This window comes from Dysidea avara, chromosome 5 (genome assembly GCF_963678975.1).
Source record: "Dysidea avara chromosome 5, odDysAvar1.4, whole genome shotgun sequence".
NCBI classification, from domain to species: domain Eukaryota; kingdom Metazoa; phylum Porifera; class Demospongiae; order Dictyoceratida; family Dysideidae; genus Dysidea; species Dysidea avara.
Genome location: NC_089276.1, coordinates 29948670 through 29972989, shown reverse-complemented (window position 1 = coordinate 29972989; position 24320 = coordinate 29948670). Strand labels below are relative to the sequence as shown.

At 38.9% G+C, this 24320-nt stretch overlaps 1 protein-coding gene across 2 annotated transcripts; it reads left to right on the top strand.

The window, feature by feature from the left end:
* The first annotated feature begins 82 nt into the window (after positions 1-82).
* On the top strand, positions 83-21822 carry LOC136256073 (uncharacterized). 2 transcript variants are annotated; one of them, XM_066048996.1, is made up of 12 exons: positions 83-1065; positions 1508-1558; positions 2019-2104; positions 2609-2656; positions 2999-3115; positions 3182-3272; positions 3669-3869; positions 5618-5725; positions 14703-14885; positions 18500-19171; positions 21173-21283; positions 21578-21822. In XM_066048996.1, the coding sequence occupies exons 1-12, from the start codon at positions 124-126 to the stop codon at positions 21752-21754; spliced, it is 2787 nt and encodes a 928-aa protein (XP_065905068.1). In that variant the 5' UTR covers positions 83-123; the 3' UTR covers positions 21755-21822. The 2 variants fall into 2 exon arrangements, with proteins under 2 accessions (XP_065905068.1, XP_065905069.1); XM_066048997.1 differs by having other exon boundaries at positions 21173-21291; positions 21578-21744.
* The last annotated feature ends 2498 nt before the right edge of the window (positions 21823-24320 follow it).

The window sequence follows — 24320 nt, the reverse complement described above, 5'->3', positions numbered from 1 at the left end:
AAGCGAGGCTAGTAACGCGTTGCCCGGCGTCGTCAGGACATCGTAACTCGACCCGGTACCTGCTAATTCCTGAACTATGATATAGTTGCCTAGAATTCGAGGCATCTGGTGTATTTATCTATTATGGCAGATAGTAAGTCTAACGGCAATCTGAATGATCTAACTATTACCGCTGGGATTGAGTATGTTGGTGACGGTGAGGGAGGTAAAACAGAACTAGGTCGCGGTGCTTATGGTGTGGTTTACAACGTAAAATACGGCGGTATTCCATGTGCTGCCAAAGAGATTCACCAAATTTTTCTTCAAGGAATAACTCCTCAAGAGAAGGCGTGCATAGTGAATAGCTTTATTGAAGAGTGCAAACGATGCAGTTCTCTAAGTTATCCCAAAATCGTCAGGTTTTTAGGAGTATTTTACCCGCGAGGCCAGTCGGATATTCCAGTGATGGTTATGGAAATGATGGATACTAGTTTAACTAGCTACCTTAAGAAGCCTCCCTCACAAGTACACCTGATGATAAAAGCTACTGTACTACTTGATGTTGGAAGAGGATTGTGCTACCTTCACTCTCAAAAGCCCCCAATAATCCATCGTGATCTCTCACCAAATAATATCCTATTAAAGTTTGTTTCAAAATGTACAGAAGGAAATGACATTCTGGTTGCTAAAATTGCAGATCTGGGTGTGGCTAAGGTGATACAATTTGACAAAAAGACTACACATAGTAAACTAAACAAAATGCCTGGGACAGCGGATTTCATGCCTCCAGAAGCTATGACAAAAAATCCAGTTTATGGTACTTCAATGGATGTTTTCTCTTATGGTGGAATTATGCTTTTTGTGGTTACTCATGAATGGCCCACTCCATCCGAACTAGCAAAGATGGATCACAAAGCTAAAACACTTGTAGTATTTACAGAAGTTGAACGTCGAATAAATTATTTAGACAAGTTTACTGGAGAAAGTAAAGCATTGAAGCCTCTTGTAAAGTCACTGTTGAATAACGATCCAGCTGAACGTCCAACAATGAAAGATACATGCAAGCAAATTGAAATTTGGAATCAGGTCAGTATAATTATACTGCATACAACAGTAACCACAGTCACACATATAACAATCAACCATACTGCATGTATCCGAACAAGCCTTTCATTTAGCTACTTAATTGGAATTACAGCAATAAAAACAAGAAAGCTATATATGACACGTACAAGTTAGATTACACTGTATGTTTTGCATATATAGCTTCACTGTTTGTGTCATATATACTCAAGTTTACAGGTAGAATACTCCCAGGTACATTTGATTACTTATGGATGTTGTGACAAATGTACAAGAGTTCAACTTTGAAATCCCCTTGACTGGCTGTGCATGAAAGACTTCTAAATTCAGTATGGGTATTTTATACGTACCTACATGTTTTGAAATAGTTGAATAATAAATCCTTCACATGAGAATGTATTGTGGGTTGCAATTTGTAAACATGATCTCACTTTACATATTTTAGGTATGTTGCCAAGCAAGCATTGCCAAGAGAACACGATTTAGTTGTAGTAATGTAAGTTACAGTATATTGTGTATATATAATATATGCATGAATGTAGTATTTTTTATTTTATCATTTTCTAATTAGCAAAATGGGATTGTACTTGTCAGAAAGGGTCAAGTTTTCTGAAACTATTATACACAGTACAACTTTACAAAAAGTGTTTTTAGAGCATGTAGAGCTATTACCTGCCATTTTTACTAATTATTTCCTTCATGCTTGCTCCTATCAGTATAGCCTGCAAACCTTATACTTCATATTTAACAACAACAACAAAAGATTATAATTAGGCACAGTCCTAGCTTGTTGTATTATTATAATATACCCAAAGTAAGAAAAATTTTGTGGGCCAACTAAATCCTAATAATATGCTTAAAGAGCATGCATCTTTTCATAGTGGTAATTGGCTTCATTTTTGATCTTGATCCAATGATTATTCATACCATGCATGTGCTTGTTGTACTGTTTGCAGCTTGATCAGAAAGACAAGCCTGATACTACCATCGCTGTTCCTAAAAAGTTTGCTAAGATTGCTTCTAAGAAGAAATCAGTCACAGAGTTAGTAAAATATTGTAAACAGTGACTTGAATGCATATTAATTATGCATACTATAAAGAGGTTTGGTGACACCATAAACCAGACACACACCTAGCACACACTGAGTGCACACACAAACTGTACATATGCACATTCACACTCACACCCACACCAGTGCATGCACACAACTCCACCAACAAAATACATCTTTAGCAGCTAAAAGGCCTCAGTCAAAGCAACAGATGGAGGCTGAACAGCCTCTCTTGATTCCCTTGTTTCATTAGCTACTTTTTTTCTTTTCTTTGATCCCTAATTTTGCCTTCTACTTGAAGCAAAGTTACGTTGACAAGATTGGATGTTTATGGAAAATCTCTTCTGCAGATCATGTTTCATATTCAAGTCTATTTATGGTGGATGACCATACCTGTAACATTTGTACAGTTTCACAGATGTACTTTATGTATAGCAAGGAAAATGATTCGGAATAACTATGTGTATATCTTGTTACATGTATCTGCCTTATAGGTTTATGAAGAAGTCACCAGTAACCAATTCTTACTCAACCCATCCATGGTATGCATACATTGCACACTATATAGCAATCATGCATAACCATATAGACATTTATTTACATGCACACAGACAAAGCAAAGCTAAATAATAGCACAATCATGCCTACGCAGTGAACCAGCACTGCAATACCTATGCACTGTGAGTCAGCGCAAGAAAATCCTCCTGGGGCAGAACTTAACTCACGGGAAGCTGTTCCATGACTCACAGGTGAAAATGTGGGCACCTGAAGTCCCATGTAGAACTTATTTATATATAAAGCATGAGCAGTTGGCATTTGCTTCCCAATTAGCATCATGCAGGTACCCATTGATGTTCCATGACAAGTATGTTTTGCTGATATAGGTATGTTGGACGTTTGTCTATCAGTAAAGCAGAAAGTAGATTTAAAAACCTTCATGATGGTGTCTACCTGGTTAGAGAAGATGATCGAAAGAGTGAAGAATTTGCAATATGTATAAAGTACAGTGCATTATGAGTGTTTTAATGCAAAGCTTACTTAATATCATAATAATATCATTTACACAGGTGGAAACAGAAGATTCATCATATTCAAATAGTTGTCAGTCAGATGATGAAGTATTCTATATCTGAGTTGATAGAGTTCACTACTATTTATGTAAGTGCTCACATGTAAAATAAGGCTGCACCCTTCAAAATAATCAGGATTTGAAAAGTTGTTATTTGAAAAGTTGTTGTAAGTCAAAGGTGTTCACCAAGAATAATTATATAGCTGCATTGATATTAATGTGATGGCATCATGTCATCATTAAAACTGTTTGTCACTAAGTAACCATTTCTTGGCTGCCACCTTGATTTAACAACTTTTTAACCTGTAGGCTACACTTGTTTCACAGCTTGGCTGTTTTAGCATAAATATAAACTATTCTGAGGTAACAAAATCTATCACATGACCATGCAGTGTTCACTTATAAGTTGTTAGCAATATATCACTGTGACATACATTATACGTTTGTTTACTATAGCATTTTAATCAATTTTAATACATATGTAGGATCTCGTTGAATATTATCAGAAGCAATCATTGCATCTTCCCCACCTTGATACTGTTTTGAAGTATGCCTACTACATGGTATGTACTCCACCTAAAACTTCACTTCAACTACCATGGTCAGTGCTTTGTGGTGGATCTGCCAAACTGACATCAACACAGATTGATGCCATGTTCACGTCTTCTGATGGTTTACATAGAAAGGTATAGAAACTTTAAACACTATCTATACATCCATGGATATTGATTTTTGGACTGTGTTTAACCAAGGAAGTTAACATTTAAGGGTTCTGAGATTAAGGACATACATATCCCTTACTGCACCAAATGTTTTTATAAAATTGAAAACATCTATGGAAAATCGCAGTGCTAATTCCCTTGATTAAACCTAGTAGTTATACACCAAATTACTAATTAAGAAGAACTGCCCTGTACTGGACAACTAACATTCTTGTTCAGTCGCAATTAAGTCTTAAGTGTGTATATGCATACTTGTGATGCTGTGTAGTTGCATCAACTGTATAGTTCATAGATGGGGGTGACCAAGAGTGTACTCTTGGGGTGACCCATAGCCCCACTTTTTATGGTAAATAATTGAGATACTGTAATAGAACATTCAATCACTCTAATAGAACAGTCACATTGCATATCTTCAAAACTGCTAACTCCTTCAGTGAAATCACCTAAAATAACTAGTATTTTAGATAATTGTAAATTTAAAAATGAAGTAGGGATCTATGCAACAAAAAGTAGTGAAACAAGAGATGAAACAGCATAGCTCAGTGGAAAAGTCCCTACTTTGGCATTGAGCAAAATAATTGTTATAGCTAATGTGCCAAAGTAGGGACTTTCCCACTGAGCTATGCTGTAATACCATTGGTCATCTCTTGTTTCACTACTATTTGTTGCATAGATCCCTACTTCACTTTTAAATTTACAATTTAAAAAATACTAGTTTGCTTAGTTTTTTGTTGTAGCACAGCTAGCTACAATGTAACTTGTGACTGTTCTATTAGAATATCATACGTGACTGTTGTATTAGAGTATATCTCGAGTCAACCAAGGGGTGTGCAGCTAGCTAGACTAATAAGAGGTGAGGTCATCTTGTTTACTGTTAAGTAAATAGCTAGGTTGTTAAGAGGTGTGGTCCCCATACTCTATTGCTATTAGTCCACCTAGTTCTTTAATTGATGGGCATGGTCGCGAACCTATCGCGAATGGGATCCCAATTACGAACTTACACATATCTAGTCTTATAGTAGCACCAGGACTGAAGTGCTTCTGAAATCCAGCCCTGGAATAATTCTGTGGCGTCTATATATGTTACTGAAAGAAAGTGTTGATATGGATAATTAATGCCTCGGTATGGTTTCGTTGCATGAGGAAGAAAGACAGGTAGCCTAATTGAAGAAAAAGAAAAGATAAGGCACAGAAGGCTACACTATTGGAACCCCAAAAAGCACATACCACTGGTGAGTTTGCTATTGTGGCATAAAATGGTGGCCATGCGTTGCTTCGTTTGGCCTCTAGTCTTGCGACTGTGGTCAGTGAGGTAGGCAGTGATACTAAAATTCGAGTTTTGGCTTTTAAATAAAATTCTATATTCGGCTACCTGTAAGTGTTTTGATATATTTAATGCCGTTTTATATATTATGTGGACTAGTACTATTCCATAAAGGTGATTTTCATCATGTAAAATGTACCTAGGATGACTTTTAAAGTCTGAATTTTGGGCAGCACACAAAATTTTAGGGCGATCCCTGCTTACCATACTGTTTGATATCAGTCTTGGAGATTTAAAATCTTCAGAGGGGTCCGCTGTATGATTATCCTACTGTGTATATTATTGGCAAAATCTCCCCCTCTGAGCTCTTGCTTATTCCACCGCTCCTGGTATAGCTTTATGCTATGAAAACTTTTACTTTTACATTTTCGCTTTTACATTTTCACAGGTCTCTAGTCGGGTTGAACCTAGAAGAAACAGTGAAATGATCCAAAGTATTCAACTTTCTACAAAAGGTTATGGCAAAGTAACTGTGATAGATGATGAGCCTCCTGAGGTATTTATTTAATAGTTATACCATGGCCACAAGGGATTTGCCTGATATATATGCCCAAGCCCGAGGGTGTGGACATATATATCAAACCAATCGTGGCCGGTATAAGGTATACTCACTAAATAGGTGCATGGAGGAAGACAAACCTGCTACTTTTATAAAGGGTTTGCAAACATTGATTGTGGGTTTAAATTGTGGACACAAAAAAAAATGGTTGTGGGTTTCATTGGTTGTAGTGATACCATTTTAGACCAAATAACCACTTCATGGATGCCTAAAGTAACCTAAGGTACTAAAGTAAATACTTAGATATGTAGTTTGAGAATTATTGAGCCATCTTGTCATGTGGTTGAAATGTGCTGCGTAGAAAAACAATCCCCACATTTTGAAAACAATTATCTAGTAATGCCTACTAACTGAACTATGCAATGTTGACTCATTCAATTATTTTTCCTCCTTCAAAACAATGCCTAGCCTAACTAAACAAACATGTTAAACTCAAGCCCACAATACAAAACTTTAAGCAGCTCTATAAATAATCAAAGGGAACTGATGCTTGTAACCACCTCAGTATCAAAGGCAGGGCTATATCATGATATTGCACCACAGGGCAATACATGAAATATAGTTTTGTGGTTTCCTTTGATCTGAGGTGTCAAAGTGGTATATACATGTATAAGTGCTGCAGCCAAGAATCTATGAACCGCAGCCCACAATTAAAAGATGAACGCCGGCCACTACTGTGAGTTATTTATGTGTAGGGTCAGTTTTGCAATATTAGCCTTGGATTATGCAACACTCAATAGATTTGTATTGCATTACGGTGTGTTAGGTATGCGCAAAGCCACACCTACTTGCAGGAAATGTACCTTGCTTTTTACAAACTTACGTGGAATCATGCCCAAGTTGTTGCCAGTCATAGTGTCTTGCAACCCTTCTAAAATAAAAATAATAATGTTTAGACATATTTCACTTTATTTCTCTACCTTTTGTTACACCTACAGTCATGTTATACCAGTCAACATACCCGTGTTTGTACAGTCCATCTAGCACTGGCATTATATCTAATTCTGGAGTGATCCTACGTGAATTTTCTTCGATCAACCTCTAACCCAGACAGTAACTTTTAAAGACATGGTGTGGACACAAACCCTAATATCTTACAAACTGGTTGTGAAAGTGTCAAGAATGTAAGTTCCCTAGGAAAGGCGTTTCAAGCATAAATCTTGTAGACTCCATTTAGTGCCACGCACCACTTGGTGTATTACAATCATTTTAACCTTTGTGACTTGTCCCTACGAATGTGGAGTAAATGAAAACTTCTGGTAGTCTTCAAACAAACTGAATAGCCTTGTTACATATACCCACCCCATGAACAAGCAGTCACACATTGTGGCTTGCATGTATTAGCAGTCGCTTGCATTGTGGCTTTCATCATGCATGTTAATTAATACATATATACAGCATAATAAACATCAAATTAATTGTTTCTGATATTGACTTCTGATGATACAGCATCAACCTAGGAATTCAGAAACATTTGTCATGGACTGACTAAGTACTTAACGTAGTGCAGTGTATAGGTTATTATTAGTTAAGTAGGTTATATTTAGAATGTATGAGGTAATGTCATGCACGTGCTTATAATGAATAAGATGGCGTCGTAGTGTAGTTCCTCGCTGGCTTGATTGTACAGTCTGTATCCGTCGAAGATGAAGTGATCCTACCGTGGTTAAGTCTGACAACCGGCTACTACATTATACTATCACCGCTACCCTACATTTCTGGTACTGTGACCTGGCGATTCATTTGTCTTAGCCAACTATTCTAACCAACCACCCAAACGTCGTGGTACCGTGGCAGTTAACGGTACCCACTAAAGCAAGCGAATCATTTACAGAACATTTCTTGTTTGTACCTTTTCACAGTGATGCTGATTTGACAGCAAGTAGACTATGCCATGGCTGATGAACTCAAACGTCTTGTACAATCTCGTCGTGGATACCGAGCTCACCTCAAACGTTTGTTCACTACAACACTCGAGTTACTGGAACGATGTAACACTACAACACCAGAGGAGGAAGACCCAGACACACTTACTGAACTAATTTCACAGTTAAACAGGAAAAAGAGCATTCTAGCTGACTTGGACAAGGAAATCGCAACTCGTATTAATGAAGAAGAACTAGAATCAGAGGTGCTAGAATTAGAAGAACTCCAATCTGAGATATCGAGAGTTACTATGAAAGGGAAACGCCTCGAAGCACTGGGCACTTTTGCAATCCCACAGAGTAAGAATCCGATTTCTCCTACTGGCACCACAGAACCTGTAGCAACACTCTCATCTGCTAAGAAGGACTCCACAGAGACTGTAAGCACTATACCTCTCTCTGACACAACGCACTCGGCAGTGAAGTCAACAGAGACCGTAGCAGATACCAGTGCTCCTCCCCCTACTTCACCTACTCTACAGCATGACACACATATAGTCAACACTACTGTGCGGTTACCACGGCTTGATTTACCTACCTTCTCTGGTAACGCACTGGAATGGCAGACGTTCTGGGATGGATTTGAGGCTGCAGTACACAACAACTCTGCTATCTCTGGAGTTCAGAAGTTGAACTATTTAAGATCGTTACTCCGTGGTGAAGCTTCACAAGTAGTTGCTGGATTTGCCTTAATAAGTGACAACTATGAGCACTCATTGGTACTCCTCAAGGATCGTTATGGTAGCTCACATAAATTAATTGCAGCTCACATGCAGGCATTCATAAACTTACCTAGTCCCTCCAACACACTCAGTGGCCTACAACAATTCCATGATACTGTTGAAAGACACAGACGCAGTCTCTCAACACTGGGAAAATCTGCTGATTCCTATGAAGACATACTGGTGCCCATCATTTTGAACAAATTACTACCTATGACGAGAAAGAATATGGCAAGGGAACATGACACTGATGAATGGAACCTTACTGATTTGCAACAAGCCATTAAGAAGGAGGTGAGAGTGTTCGAAGCAGAGCTCATGACTGGTCATTCCCCTCATGGTAGTCATCCCACTGCGGCCTTCTATGCTGGAGCAGGCAAGACAACCAACAAAGGTACAGGATGATCTAGTACACCATCTCAACAAACCTGTGTTTTCTGCAAGGGATCTCACTCCCCTATGGATTGCCAGACACTAGCAAGCACCCAAACACGTAAGGAGTTCATTACTGAGAAGAGTCTCTGTTTTAACTGCCTAGGAAAGCACAAAGTCAGTGCCTGTACTTCAAGGTATCGTTGCCGTAAGTGCCATCGTAAGCACCATACAAGCCTTTGTGTTGAGGCCAGTCCGAAGAAGCAGGAAACCTCTGAACCTAACCCTGTCACCACCGAAACTATCCTAGCTACCACTGAGGCATCTTTGAGTACAATTGTTTCTCAATCAACAACTACAGCATCGTTTCATCTGGCAGGCAATACCACTTGTCTATTGAAGACCGCAGTAGCCAACATCTCATCCAGAGGTACACATGTCCAGTCAAACATTCTCTTTGATGAGGGGTCCCAGCACTCCTTCCTTACCAAGGGAGTAGCAGACTGCCTACAAGTGCAGCCACATGACACTGTGGAACTTTCACTGTCCACGTTTGGTACTGGAACTATAAGCATTACCAAGTTGGACGTTGCTACAATTAACCTCCATGGTATTTCTGGTCAGGTGATTCCGCTAACTGTTCTTATTGTTCCCACGATTGCTGCACCAATACACACTGTGGACTACAAGGCAATTGTCAATCTCCCTTACCTAGCTGGGCTACAATTGGCGCATCCAATCTCCTCAGATGAACAATTCTCCATCACCCTGCCCATTGGAGCTGACCAGTACTGGAACATAGTGGAGGACCATGTCATCAGAGGCAATGGACCCACAGCTGTGGGAACCAAGCTTGGCTATCTACTCTTAGGCCCGTTGGAGACAACCACTCAAGGGAAGATAGTTGCTAACACATTTCATGTGGCGACCCAACCAACTCCCAACCTGTAACAGTTCTGGTCTGTAGAATCAGTGGGAATCACTCCTAAAGATGAACTCACCAACAGTTTCCTGGATACGTATATTACCAATAATGTGGAGCGTCTGTCTGACGGTTCATACAGTGCTCGATTCCCGTGGAAGGATAGCCACCCACCTCTTCCCACTAATTTTTCCACCTGTGCCCACCGCACTAGAGCACTGGCCCGCAAGTTGGCACTAACCCCTCCTTTACTTAACAAGTACAATGAGATTCTAGTGGATCAGGAACACCGCGGCTTTATTGAGAGAGTACAACACATAACCAATTCTGTGAGATGCCATTATATTCCACATCATCCTGTTCACAAAGAATCATCGACTACTCCGATCCGTGTAGTTTATGATTGTAGCTGCCATCAAGCAAGAGACCAACCCAGTCTGAATGACTGTCTACTCACAGGTGAACCCCAACTAAATGATTTGTGCTGTATCCTTCTGCGATTCCGGAATCATCCTGTTGGAGTTTGCACAGACATAGAGAAGGCATTTCTGCACATCTCTCTACATGAGGACGATAGAGGCTACACTAGATTTCTCTGGCTGAGTGATCCACAGAACCCAGAAAGTGAGTTGGTAACATACAGATTCAAGGTAGTCCTATTTGGTGCCATATGTTCACCCTTCATGTTGAATGCTGCTTTACACTGCCATTTGTCTCAGTACAGATCTCCCACTGCACAGAACATGCTTGCCAATCTGTATGTGGATAACATAGTGTCCGGGTGCCAATCAGAATCAGAGGCTGTCTCATACTACAATGGTGCTCGCTCCATAATGAAGGATGCCAACTTGAATTTGAGGAGCTGGGCCTCTAATAGCCCCCAACTCACAGAGCAAACATCTAAGGACAAGGTAGTGGATGCCAACAACCCAGTCAATGTTCTAGGGCTACAGTGGGATACACAGGCAGACACACTATCTCTCATGTCCAAGTCACCGATTCCTAGTGTAACCTCACTTGTCATGAAGAGAGAAGTCTTGAGAGAATCATGTAAGATCTTTGACCCACTAGGATTATTATCCCCAGTGACCATTAGAGCCAAGACCTTTATGCAGTCATTGTGGCAACGCAATGTGGACTGGGACGAGCCATTATCTGATGAGGACCAGAAACAGTGGTCAAACATAGCGGAGAACATCCAAGAAGCCAAGAGTGTACAGATCCCAAGACAATACTCCCCTACAGTGAGTGCCTCCAAGCAACCTGATAGGCTCCATGTATTTGCTGATGCCAGTCTCACAGCCTATGGAGCAGTGGCCTTCATATGTGGAGGCAGTAACACTTCCTTCATCATGGCAAAGTCCAGAGTTGCCCCCCTCAAGCCACTCACTCTACCGAAACTTGATTTGATGGGTGCACTTACAGCAGCACGATTATGCAGTTTTATATTACAAGCTCTTACCACTCTCAACCTCTCCATTCAGCTTTGGTCAGACAGCCAAATCACCCTTCATTGGATTATGGGACAGAAATCGAACAACGTCTTTGTGGCCCATCAGGTCACTCAGATTCTTGAACTCTCAGGATCAGAAAGCTGGAGATACTGTCCAACACAGGACAATCCTGCAGATTTGCTTACCAGAGGAATCTCCTCCTCACAACTGAAGTCGTCGACGTTGTGGATCCATGGGCCTCAATGGCTGGCTACCTTTTTGGTAGTAGTAGTAGTTGGTATTTCTGTGATTTCATATGATGCAGTATACCATCAGCTCACCAGGAGCTCCACCCAGCTCGAATCAAAAATGAAAGATTTTGTGCATTTTTCGGTTTGTTTTGGGGTGTTTTGAAGCATAATGGTGATGTAGGGTGATCTAGTGAAGATTTGAAGCTGCTGTGGAGCATGAGAGGTGAAGTCAAATTTGAACGATTTTGCTGCCTCCCTTGATGCATAGCTTAGAGCAAGGCATGGAAGCTGTGGATGAAACAATAATTGACAACCGCTATTACCAAACGTTCAGGGACATCTTTTGCCGTAGTTTTAGTCTATAATTGATGATTGTTGTGGCTGCAGAAGCGCTGGAAATGGCTAGAAAGCGCGACACAATTCTTTGATGTTGCAGAAAGTTTTGACGCTCGTCACCCAGATGGTGAGAAGTCTCAGATCTTTACTAAACTAACAGCATAGACAGACTATGCACCCAATCGTATTGAAACACTATGAGGAATAGTTGGCTTCTCTTGCCCTGGGTGGTAGGGTAGTTTGAATTCGAAATTTCGTATTTCTTTGTCTGTTTTTTCAAAGAAAGCAACCCTGTGTCGGGAACCTAGCAAATCATTTACTTATTTCTGTGCGTAGTTTTCAACTACAACAACTCTGGATACGATTTGGCTAAGTAGCAAGTTTCATCTGGTCCTTTGTGTGGAGCACAAAATTTTAAAAATAAATCTTGCATCTTGTGAGATACTGAAAATGATATTTCTGTGAAGACAACAATCGTGCCTCCGGTTTTATGGTGGATCAAGCAATGGGATACTACAGTGAACATCCCACAATGGTAGGGGGATTGATTTGTAGAAGTTGATTATTTGGATTGCGGACCCTATCTGAAAGAACAGTCACCCTAATAGAGCATTCAGCTACGTTTATAACTTACTCCATTATAGAATTATATTACATTGCAAGATATTCTGTACGGAATTCAGCTACAAACAGTTAATCTGATAGACAATTCAGCTACATGCAAGTCACCCTGTAGAGAGTTCATCTAGAAACAAGTCACCCTGTATCAGCTAGAAGAAGTCACCTTGTAGAGAGTTCAGCTACAAAGAAACCATCATGTAGAGAGTTCAGCTGCAAACAAATCACCCTGTAGAGAGTTCAGCTATGAACAGATCACCCTGTAGAGAGTTCAGCTACAAACAAATCTCCCTGTAGAGAGTTCAGTTACAAAGAAACCACCATGTAGAGAGTTCAGCTGCAAACAAATCACCCTGTTGAGAGTTCAGTTAGAAACAAGTCATCCTGTAAAAAGATTAGCTAGAAGAAGTTACCTTGTAGAGAGTTCAGGTACAAAGAAACCACCATGTAGAGAGTTCAGCTGCAAACAAATCACCCAGTAGAAAGTTCAGCTATGAACAGATCACCCTGTTGAGAGTTCAGTTAGAAACAAGTCATCCTGTAGAGAGATCAGCTAGAAACAAGTCACCCTGTAGAGAGATCAGCTAGAAACAAGTCACCCTGTAGAGAGTTCAGCTAGAAGAAGTCACATTGTAGAGAGTTCAGCTACAAAGGAACTACCATGTAGAGAGTTCAGCTGCAAACAAACACCCTGTAGAGAACTCAGCTACAAACAAATCGCCCTATAGAGAGTTCAGCTACAAAGAAATCATCATGTAGAGAGTTCAGCTACAAACAAATCATCCTGTAGAGAGTTCAGCTATGAAAAGATCACCCTGTAGTGAGTTCAGCTAGAAGAAGTCACCTTTTAGAGAGTTCAGCTACAAAGCAACCACCATGTAGAGAGTTCAGCTGCAAACAAATCACTCTGTAGAGAATTCAGCTACAAACAAATCGCCCTGTAGAGAGACCAGCTAGAAACAAGTCACCCTGTAGACAGATCAGCTAGAAGAAGTTACCTTGTAGTGATTTCAGCTGCAAACAAATCACCCCCCTTTAGAGAATTCAAATACAAACAGATAACCCTGCAGAGAGTTCAGCTAGAGACAAGTCACCCTGTAGAGAGAATCCTGTAAAGAGTTCATCTACGTACAAGCAGATCACCCTGTAGAGAGTTCAGCTACATTTCAAGTCACCCAGTAGAGAGATCAGCTGCAAATTATCCTGTGGGGATTAATTGACATGTAATAAATATATGCAAGAGTTCATAATATAAAAAAAGAGGAGAGTGTGTCCTACTTCAGTATAGCCTGTATAAACGCGTATCTCAAAGTAATACAGTAAAACTTTGATTACTTTAGGATATCGTGTCAACACATAAAGTGTTAAGGAGTGTTGACACTGTCATCAGTAGGCTGCTTATTGAAGCCATAACTACAACAGTCACTGAAACTTAATGCTGAGTACATGCCTGACCAACTAGTACATTGAAAGTGACTATAGGCATTACATCATAACTTTGAGATTCGCGTTTGTACAGGCTATACTGCAGTAGGACACTCTCCTCTCTTTTTATATTATGAACTCTTGATATATGCATTATATATATAATTTGTACATTTACTGATAAAATCAGAATGAGTTAAAGTATTTATAAAATCTGCTTCATCTTTTTCTTTTTCCTGTGGTAAAGAAAAATATATAGGTTAAAAAGCCCCAAAGCTGGCCATAGGCCGGCTTTGGGGTATACGAATACAATAAGAAGTGAAATCTAATCAAAAACAGCCAAGCTGTAAAAAAAGGAATGCGGCCCTTGAAAAGGCTATGGTGAAAAAAAGATGTGAAATCCAAGGTGGCGGCCAAGAAATGGCTGTGATGGTAGGTTAATGGTAAAAATTTTAATAACGACAATTCAGGTGAATTTGTGCCAATTGACCAAGCGGCACAAAATTCACCTGAATTGTCATTATTAAAATTTTTACCATTAACCTACCATCACAGCCATTTCTTGGCCGCCACCTTGGATTTCGCATCTTTTTTCACCATGGCCTTTTTGGGGGCCGCACCTTTTTTACAGCTTAGCTGTTTTTGATTAGATAGCCATATTTCCACAAATTCCAAGATTTTGATTGGAAATATGACCCTCCATATTCCAGTCTTTTCAACAACTTGGAAGGAGTCAATAGTTGTAATGTTCCTAGGCAAATTTTTGCATCCACATTTTCCTATTCCACATAACATATTACAATGTGGGTGTCTATATATACGTATTTATGGTGGTGTTTTTTGTAATTCACCAACATAATTATACTACATATCACCATGTAATTCATCATGGTTTACATTTGTATTCTAGGTTCCACTAGAGGAACAACCTTGGTATCATGGTGAAATTTCCCGTGCTAATGCTACTCAACTGTTGAAAAACAATGGTGATTACTTGGTGCGATACTCTAAGAAGCAACACAGTTTTATACTAACTGTTATGTGCAAAGGAGTTGTTAAGAGCTTTATAATTCATAAAGACCTAAATAATCAGGTATGTTGTCAGGATATATTTATATATTAGATATCAATTTTTTGGAGCTAACTTAATAGCAGCTTGCTTGCATCATACAATACAGCAGTACTGTATATTATGAGGTTTGGGTTTTTCTGGCCAAAGATATCACCCAACAACCAGCTTCACAATACCATCCTGGTGCCCTTGCAGTATTGGTTAGGTATAACCAAGTCCCAAAGTGTCTTCAATACAACCCTAAATGCTTCCAATAGATTGCTACAATTTCTTTTATTCAATGAAATTTACTACTGACTGACTAGCTTCCTGTTTGCCTGATTCCTTCGGACAAGCATAACTAGATAACGGCTAAGGCTATTGGCTTGACTTTTGCGCTGTTCGACATTGCTTCATCCTGAGGTGTGCCTTTTGGCATACCACAGTACATACAATGCATGCATCATGGATTTACCTTTGTGTCCCATTTCTTTTGCTGACAGCCAAAGGTGTTGATTTACGGTAACACAATGGCTTCCCTACGGGAATTGTCCGTATTTCCATGGTGACTGGATTGATTGCAGAAGCACTTCTCCTACTGTTCTTTGTTGTAGCACTGTGAAACGGGATGAACATAGCTGAAAGTGAAGCATAATGGCCACTTTCACTTTCGAGTAGGTAATTGATAATTGGGGCGTGCGAATCATCCGTACTTTTCGTGGTGACTGGATTGATTGCAGAGGCGCTTCTCCTACCTGTTCTTCATTTGTAGCGCTGTGTAACGGAGTGAACATAGCTGCGTAATAGCCACTTCATTTTCGAGTCAGTAATTGATATTTGGGGCGTGTGTTCAATTGAAAACATTACCTCTTTCTTTTGGATATTTAATCCCTAATTCAGTTTGCTGTACCTACCATGACTGAATTAAGGATTAAATGTCCACTAGTATATCTGCAGGTGTAGGCAACCTCCCTTGTTTCCCTACTTTTCTTTCTATGATCCCTAATCAAACTTTTTTCCTTATACTTGTAGATATACATTTGCATATATATACAAGTACACAAAAAAAATTGGAATTTTCAACTACAGTAGGGACCATAGCACATCAATAAAAAATACTGAAACAAGCTGGAGTAGTGCATGATATTAAATCACAGTAAAACAATAAGAAGTGTTATATCCCCACTGTGCATTTCCATTATGAGCACATAACACTTCTTATTATTTTACTGTGATTTAATATCATGCACTACTCCAGTTTGTTTCAGTACTTTTTATCGCTGTGCTATGGTCCCTACTCTAGTTGAAAAATTCCAATTTTTCTGTGTACTTGTTTGTTAACTTTTTTTTGTAAAATAAAATTATTGTGACTGGTAAGCTCACACATACCGCATCAAAGGAAAGAAATGGTGCCGCTACGCTTCGTTGTCAGCTATGTTCGACCCATTACACAGCATTACGAATCAAGAACTGTTCGAAAAGCACCTCTGTATCTATTATAAAAATACGGACGATTTCCATTACGAAGGGAAGCCATCACGTGCTACTGCCAAATCGACACCTTCCGCTGTCAGCAAAGATGAATGGGGCACAAAGAAGGACACTGGTAGAATGCATTGTACGTACTGCGGTATGCCAAAAGGTACCTCTCAGGCTGAAGCGACATTGAACAGTGAAAAAATCAAGCCCGTAGCCTTAGCCATTATCAAGTTATGCTTGTCTGAAGGCATCAGTCAGTCAGTTACTCAGTCAGTCAGTCAGTAGAAAATTCCGTTTAATAATTTTTTGAAAATTTCATAGCAACTTGTTGAAACCATATTAGGTTGATCTGAAGGCTTGTTTGGACTTAGCCTTACCTAACCAATACTGCTTCATTCTGTATGAAGTACTATCGTACTGTATGATGTAATAGCTATACCATGGCTGTGAGGGATTTTGCTGGTATATACACCCTCAGCTGTCGGGCCTGCAGCCTCCATGTATATATCAGCAAAACCTGATGCAGTCATATCACTCTAGGAACACTAACCTGATAGATGAAAGAACTACAGAGCACTCACCCTGTTCCTTTTATACATCAGTATCTGATGATCGATAGTGCGTAGAACGTTATTCATACATCATTATGCTTTACACACAGCACCAGAAAAATAGCAAATGTGGGATCCAGTTATTTGTACCTACTAACTTTGCTATTGGGACAGTAAGTAAGTTAAATAAGTTAATTAGTTAGGACTCACCTATATATTTAAATCTATTTGTGTTGTTCCATGGTCTGACATGTGGTGGGTAGAAATATGCATCCACGCATTACCCAAATGATTATTTTACTGATCATTCATCATTTAGTAACTGCCAACTAATTGAAACTTAGCAACTACACTGAGCCTAGCCTAACTTGTAAACTCAAACCCATAATATGTAATGAGTCAAAGTGTATTGTATCTTTGAACTGGTTGGGTATCAAAGACATGAGAAAACCATGTTCCCATGATATTGCCTGGGAAATACACGAGTTAAATCTCAAGCGGCGCCTTTGAATGCCCATGCTAAGGTGGTATATATATATATGTAACACTTTCACACCTCAGATCAAAGGAGCCGCCAGGGCTACATATGAAATGTATACCGGGCTACATCTGGGCAGCAATTATATAGATGTTAAGGCCGAAATCGATTATGGGGATTGATTAATACTCATGTGATTAGTATACACGACTTGGATTTTGCCATGAAAAAAACACTCAGATGGAGAGCATTTTGTTATCCTCGCTGTCCTACGAGTTGGGCTAAGGTAAGAACAAGTGCTATAGTTTATTCACCAATCATTTCTGAATACCCTCATCACGAAGTTACCACTCAGATTTTTTTTAGAATATATTAACTGCTGACCCATAATTTTTATTTCTGACCCATAATCAAAGTTTTTAGGCATGCATATATAATATATCCAGTGGGTGCACTCGTATTGGTTTGGGTGATTGATCGCCCTGTGCAGGCTATCAGCCTGATACGGATGGGAAGTGTTACATCAGGCTAGGGTTGGATTTTTTCAAACCCCTTCTAGGTATTAGTCCTGTCTCACTTAGTCAACGATTTTCACTTAGGTTCCCAGGCTCGTGGTAAACACCTCGTACAGACCTTGCCCCCAGTGTTCACCCTCCAGTGCCCAACTGGATAAAGCGGATAAAAACAAACAAAACAACATACTAGCTGTAACACGGGGCATTTGGGCTTTGCCTGAAACGTATCCCTGACTGCCTGAGGGCCTGTGGCCCTCGGGCAGTCAGGCATACATACGTACATTTCATATGAAAAGAAGCAAAAATGAAATAAAACTTGGGTTGTACTTATATTGGGAAAGACCTAGATATTTTTTTGCTCATAGCCAGCCCCATCTGGTGACTGTGATGAAAAACTCCATATCTGAGAATATATAGCCTAGGGAGCATGGAGATACAAGCATATGTGTGAAAACTACATTTTCCTGTTAATGGTAAAAATAATAATGTTGCATGCCATCTTTCTTAGCTACACAACACATACTGTGTGTGCAAGTATATACAGTATATGCCATCTTTCTTAGCTACACAACACATACTGTGTGTGCAAGTATATACAGTACAGTATATGCACCCAAATATCTCTACCTTTAGGTATCATTTCTAATTGGCCCAGTCTTCTCAAGTATTAGCAAACTTCTATCACACTATGTTGATAATAACATTCTACTTTATGACCTTGGTGATTTTCTAAGAAAAGCTGTTTGCAAGCCACCTACAGATCATCACAAACACTTGATAAATCAAGACAATCTTATTGTTGATGATGTACCTTGTAGCCAAGAAACTTTCAATATCATATATTCTGCTACCATGAAAACCACTGGAAAGCGAGCCTTAATGAAGACAGGAGATTTTGTGTATGCTTCAGACAGACAACGGTTCCTTTCTGAAGCTAAACTTCTGCAGCGATTAAGTCATCCCAACATAGTCAAGATCCTTTTTACATGCACGGATGCAGAACCAATGTACATGGTACTGGAAATGATGTCTGGTGGAGGATTTCTAACTTTCTTATGTACACACAGCATACATCAAACACAGTACCAGTTAACCAAGTTCTCCCTTGATGCTGCCTTGGGGATGGAGTACCTAGCTTCTCAAAATTGTCTTCATCGAAACTTGGCTGCTAGGAGTTGTCTGGTTGGGAACAACAATCAAGTGTTGAAAATTTCAGACTTCAGCATGTGTAAACAAACAGAAAAGGGATTGTATATTGAAAATGATGAAATTCATGGCACTCTTGTAAGGTGGACAGCTCCTGAGGTATGACTTATAATTTAATACTTTGATAATATTCAGCAAATTACATGAGCTGTCAGTCAGCCAATATAATGTACCAATGTGATGTACAGAAATGTCACTGTTTGATGTATTGTGCTTATTGCAATCAGTCCTACTGTAAAAAGTTACGTTCTTCCAAACATTCAGTGTTATAGAAATTGTGAGATTACAGGCAGTGGCCAACAAATGACTGTGATGTTGTGAAGTTTAATAATGATAGCATTGCCATGTCATCACTGAGGGTGATTAGCAATGTTCATGCATCATCACAGCTTTACAACCTTGCATTTTGAAGGCTGCACCCTTTTAGTTCTTTGGGCTTTGGCTATTTTAGCATGATTATCATTTTCATATGCATTTGCAAGCCTTGCAGCAGTGATAACAGGATAACAGTAACTATGTATGAATGAATATTATTGCTATATCATTATATGATTTGCTATTGAATCTGTATCACTCTCACAGAAATGTGATTTTGAACTCTAATATAAGTAGCTAAAGTCTTTGAGCAGGCTGTAGGACCAGGTATCCTACAGACCTTCAGCACTTGTGCTGTAAAGCATTAATAAACAACACTCATTTTCTCTAACATTTTCAGCAGCATTGTTTTCTGTGGAACTTCCATTTCTTTTATTTGTAGTCTAGCTTTAAATTAGACCACACCAAGATAAAATACTTAAATTTCATTGGCTACTTACAAGTATCCAAATCATGTAGTTTTTGTCTCAACATATTCCTGTCTGTGAGGTGATACAAAACACAGCAATTAAGTAACAAGAAAGCAAAAAGTGAGACTCCGAAACAAATTATATGCTCATGCTAAATGCACACAAGCTGGATTAGATTGGTCCGAATATAGGCATGTGAGAAGACTGTCCTTTCACAATATTGTACATGGGTCTAGTGTAATAGATATACCCCAGCATTCTTGAAGACAGCCAGACACACTTGCCACCGCCATCCACTTCACTTTACAGTATTTATCTAGCTGTAAAAACCACAGCATATAGAAACCTTCAGACACCTTTGCTTGGCACACGTACACAGGACCTTTGGGTTACTAAATTCTGTAGAACCTGATGATTCAATGTCTAACTGCAGTATTATTTAGAACCTTCATTTATAAATGAAGATTCTAAATGATACTGTAGTATAAAGGCAGAATAACCATGGATAACTTGTAGAAATAAATCAATGGTCAGGGTTTGGGCATTTAGATGTGGAGATTCCTGGTTTATACCGTATAGAGGGAGACCTAAACTTTGGGGAACACAACAAGCTAAATTGCATTTGGCGAAATAAACTTTGGCAAATTAATATATATATTCAAGCTCAATGTTTAGCTTTAAAGATTTGAGGCACTACAAGCAATTGGCGGATTAAACTTTGGCAAATTTGTAGCAAATCGCCAAATTTGCCAAAGTTTTTCCTCACCAAACTTTCCCTCTATACGATATCCACTTCAACTGTTGACATACTACTCAGTGAAAAAGAGTGTTTGTTTAATCTCTCTCATTTGTTTGTTACACATGTTCATGTCTACTCCATGTATGAACTTTATAGGCTTCAGTGGTGACACTATTTTCATATGTGCACATACATTACTAGCCACCTACATTAACGAAAAAATTGATCTGATTATATAATGTGTTGTAGTGAATTATTGAAGTATCTAATTAATTTTGCAAGCATAATTGTGACTAAATTTGACAAAACAAGGCTTCCACACACATCCACTTTTATGATTTTGAAGCACCATAACTCATTGTATGAGTATGCCATTAGTTTAACTTTGACCTGGTACTGTACAATGTTATGGAAGAATTGTGGGAATACTTTTAGGTCAATAGCTTACTGAGTAGTCAAGTTACAGTTGGTTTTAAAGTCAGAAAATTGGATGTTAGTGGAAGCCTTGTTTTGTCAAATTCAATCACAATTGTTGCCAATGTGTAAATACAGTAATAAGTTTTCATTAATATATAGACTCTCAGCCTAGGAATTTGCACTACTGCTAGTGATGTGTGGAGTTATGGAGTGTTGCTTTATGAGATCTACACTTGTGGAAAAATACCTTACTTTGGAATGAGCAACAATGTATGGAGGTTATTTACTGTTTAATTGTAAAGCACGAATGAATAAATTAAATAATTGTATAAGTTTACTTCTAAAAAATCTGTTAATGTAGTTGAAGCCACTGCTGCTGATGATGTTAAGATAAATATGACAGTTATTATGAAAATATTGTATTAGAAAGTACAGTAACAGTTACTCCTACCTTTATTGATATACCAGTATATACACACTGTAGTGTATTGTGGGACAAAGAAAATTCACACGCCACTCAAGTGGTAACATAATTATTTTTAAATGTCTTTTTATTTGATGTAGGAAGTCACTGATCACATACAGCAAGGTTACAGGATGAAGGCATCAGAGGATACTCCTAAAATATTGTACAATGAAGTCATGTGTCAGTGCTGGAATTATCTGCCAAAACAGAGGCCGACATTCACAAACATTGTGATGCAAATTTCTGCTTATCTCAAAAAGATATCTAAGACATAGATTTTAATTTTAAATATTGCCATTATTATTGTGTTTGTAAAGTATGCTCACATAATATACAGCAAAACACCTCACCTCTGTGGTATACCAGTTAGTCAATTATTGAAAACTGGTGTGTTGTTATCTCTGAAATATACCAAACATTGTGTTCAATCACTGTTCTGGTGTATTCATAGTAAATTGTGTGTGTGTAGTGTGTGTGTGTGTAGTGTGTGTGTGTGTGTGTGTGTGTGTGTGCGTGCGTGCGTGTGTGTAGCTAATATAAAATATAATATCTCATTAGGTACTGTAATCATTATTAGTGTGACTTTACAAAATCAGCAAGGCCTAATACAAATGTGAACAAGGTCATTTTCTAGGTACTAGCTCATTAACAAGTGTATCACTATGGTTAAGCATAAGCAAATACAATATTATGGTATATAATGGGAAAGTAAGTCACATAGTGTCCTGAGGAATACATCATTTTGACAACTGCAAAATATTCCAAAAGATTTTCCTGTAGTGGCAGTAACTTGTTAATGAGGCACATGCCTTACATGTTGTCATGAAATGCAATCAATTATGTCATCTTCCAAAAGAGGATTCATGTGTATGTCAAGATCTCGCTAATTGTCACTTTAAACTAGAGGAAGGATCAATGTATGATCAGTTGAGAAGTCGGATGAGGACTGCAAGTCATGGAGATTCAGGAGCTGGCTAGGTAATTAGGTGAACATGTAGTTTTCTATATACTGATTGGGTGCATAGAAACATACGTATTAGAGGTTTATAAAGCTCTTTAAAAAGATTGCAGTTTCACCAATGTCACACTTGTTTCCCATACTAAATTTCAAAATAAATTATGGTGAACTAGGAGTGTAGGGGTCACAAATACTAAATTACTGATTCTAAAAAAAATTTGGGGTTTTGATCTGAATGCAAAACATAGATGATTTATAGGCATAAATCCTCTTTTGGAAGATGACATAATTGATTTCATTTCATGACAACGTGTAAGACATGTGCCTCATTAACAAGTTACTGCCACTACAGGAAAATCTTTTGGAATATTTTGCAGTTGTCAAAATGATGTATTCCTCAGGACACTATGTGAATTATAATTACTTTCCAATTATATACCATAATATTATATGTGACCCGGTCTGCAAAAAAGCCTGGGGTCTTATAGCCTTTTCAATTACATCTGCATGTACTTGGCAACCTGTAACTTGACTTGTGAATGTGGTATCATCCTGAAATGTAGTCTCCTTATACCCCTAACGTAGCACTGCCACTATGGCTTGGTGTAATAATTATGATGGTGATAAATTAAAAACATGAGGAGTTATAATTAGTCAAACTTGACAATTTGGAAAGGCTATAAGACCCCTTTTCGCAGAGCGGGTCACGTATTTGCCTGTACACTTGTTAATGAGCTAGCTAGTCTGTAAAGTCACACTAATAATGATCATCTAATGAACTATTATTATAGTTTTTTTAAATTTATTAGCTATTATATGTACACACACCTGAAATAAAGTACTCAATGGCGGATCCAGGATGGGGCATTTGGGGCAAATGCCCCCCCCCCCCCTTTCACCTTGTGGAGGAGCCAGCCATGCTTCTGATTAAAATAGCTACTAAACTTTGTCAGGACAAGATCAATTTATCAACTCATGAAAATATGCACATTTTACTAACATTTATCACTTGAAACCAAAGCGAACCAAAGTCAAACTAGCTGTAAAACACCCATCCAGCACCTTTGTGCCTACTAAGCGCCTCTAAAATAATTATCGTGTTGCTGTTTAAGACATTTAGAACCTTTTACACAGCTTTTAAGGCTTCACAACCATCTGAAAGGCCAAAATGGCTAAAATCAACAGTGAGACACTACTAAGAAGTGATTATTTGTTGCTTCAAAAATGCAGTCTCCACAACTTATCCTGTTTGTGCCCCTCCCCTTGCCAGCTCCTGGATCCGCCCCTGGTACTGTATAGCTACTTCCATTAAATTTACAGTATCCATGGTGACCACAGATTCTTGGGAACTTCGAATTCTGGCCAGTCTCACTGTCACTCTGTCTGCATGTCGGATTCATGCAAGGATAACTCATTTAATGTCAGCCGACGGAACAGATACAGGGGGTTACAAAGTAACTGAACAGGTACTGGGGTAACTCGAGGGTAAAAAGTGTTCCGTCACTTTCTGTATTCCGGGCAGCCCCTATAGCTAGCTACGTAGCTCAGTCAGTATGATGTTGGTAAATTACCTCATAGTTTTAATGGTACCGAAAACAACAACTTGTCTCCTATAAGGCATAATTACATCATCCATATATGGTGCATATTTCGTAGGAAGCACACAGCTGGGGAATTTGGTGGGGGGGGGGGAGAGATCCCTGGCATCATGTTTACGCCGGAGCGGCAATAGCCGTCATCAGTATATGATTCATTACAGTAGCTAGATTGGCTACGTGTAAGTCCCCGAGCAAGTCTTCACCACAAAAGTGTAACTGACATTCAAAACCTACTGCAGGATTTTTGGTTGTAAAACAGTTGCGTCATGATCACGTGATTTTAGA

Bases quoted from the DNA above. Each gene is read 5' to 3' on its own strand.
- LOC136256073 (XM_066048996.1), top strand. From the start codon at position 124: ATGGCAGATAGTAAGTCTAACGGCAATCTGAATGATCTAACTATTACC. The intron at 2,657-2,998 runs GTATGCATACAT...TTGCTGATATAG, and splicing joins TCTTACTCAACCCATCCATG to GTATGTTGGACGTTTGTCTA. The intron at 14,886-18,499 runs GTATGTTGTCAG...CTCTACCTTTAG, and splicing joins ATAAAGACCTAAATAATCAG to GTATCATTTCTAATTGGCCC.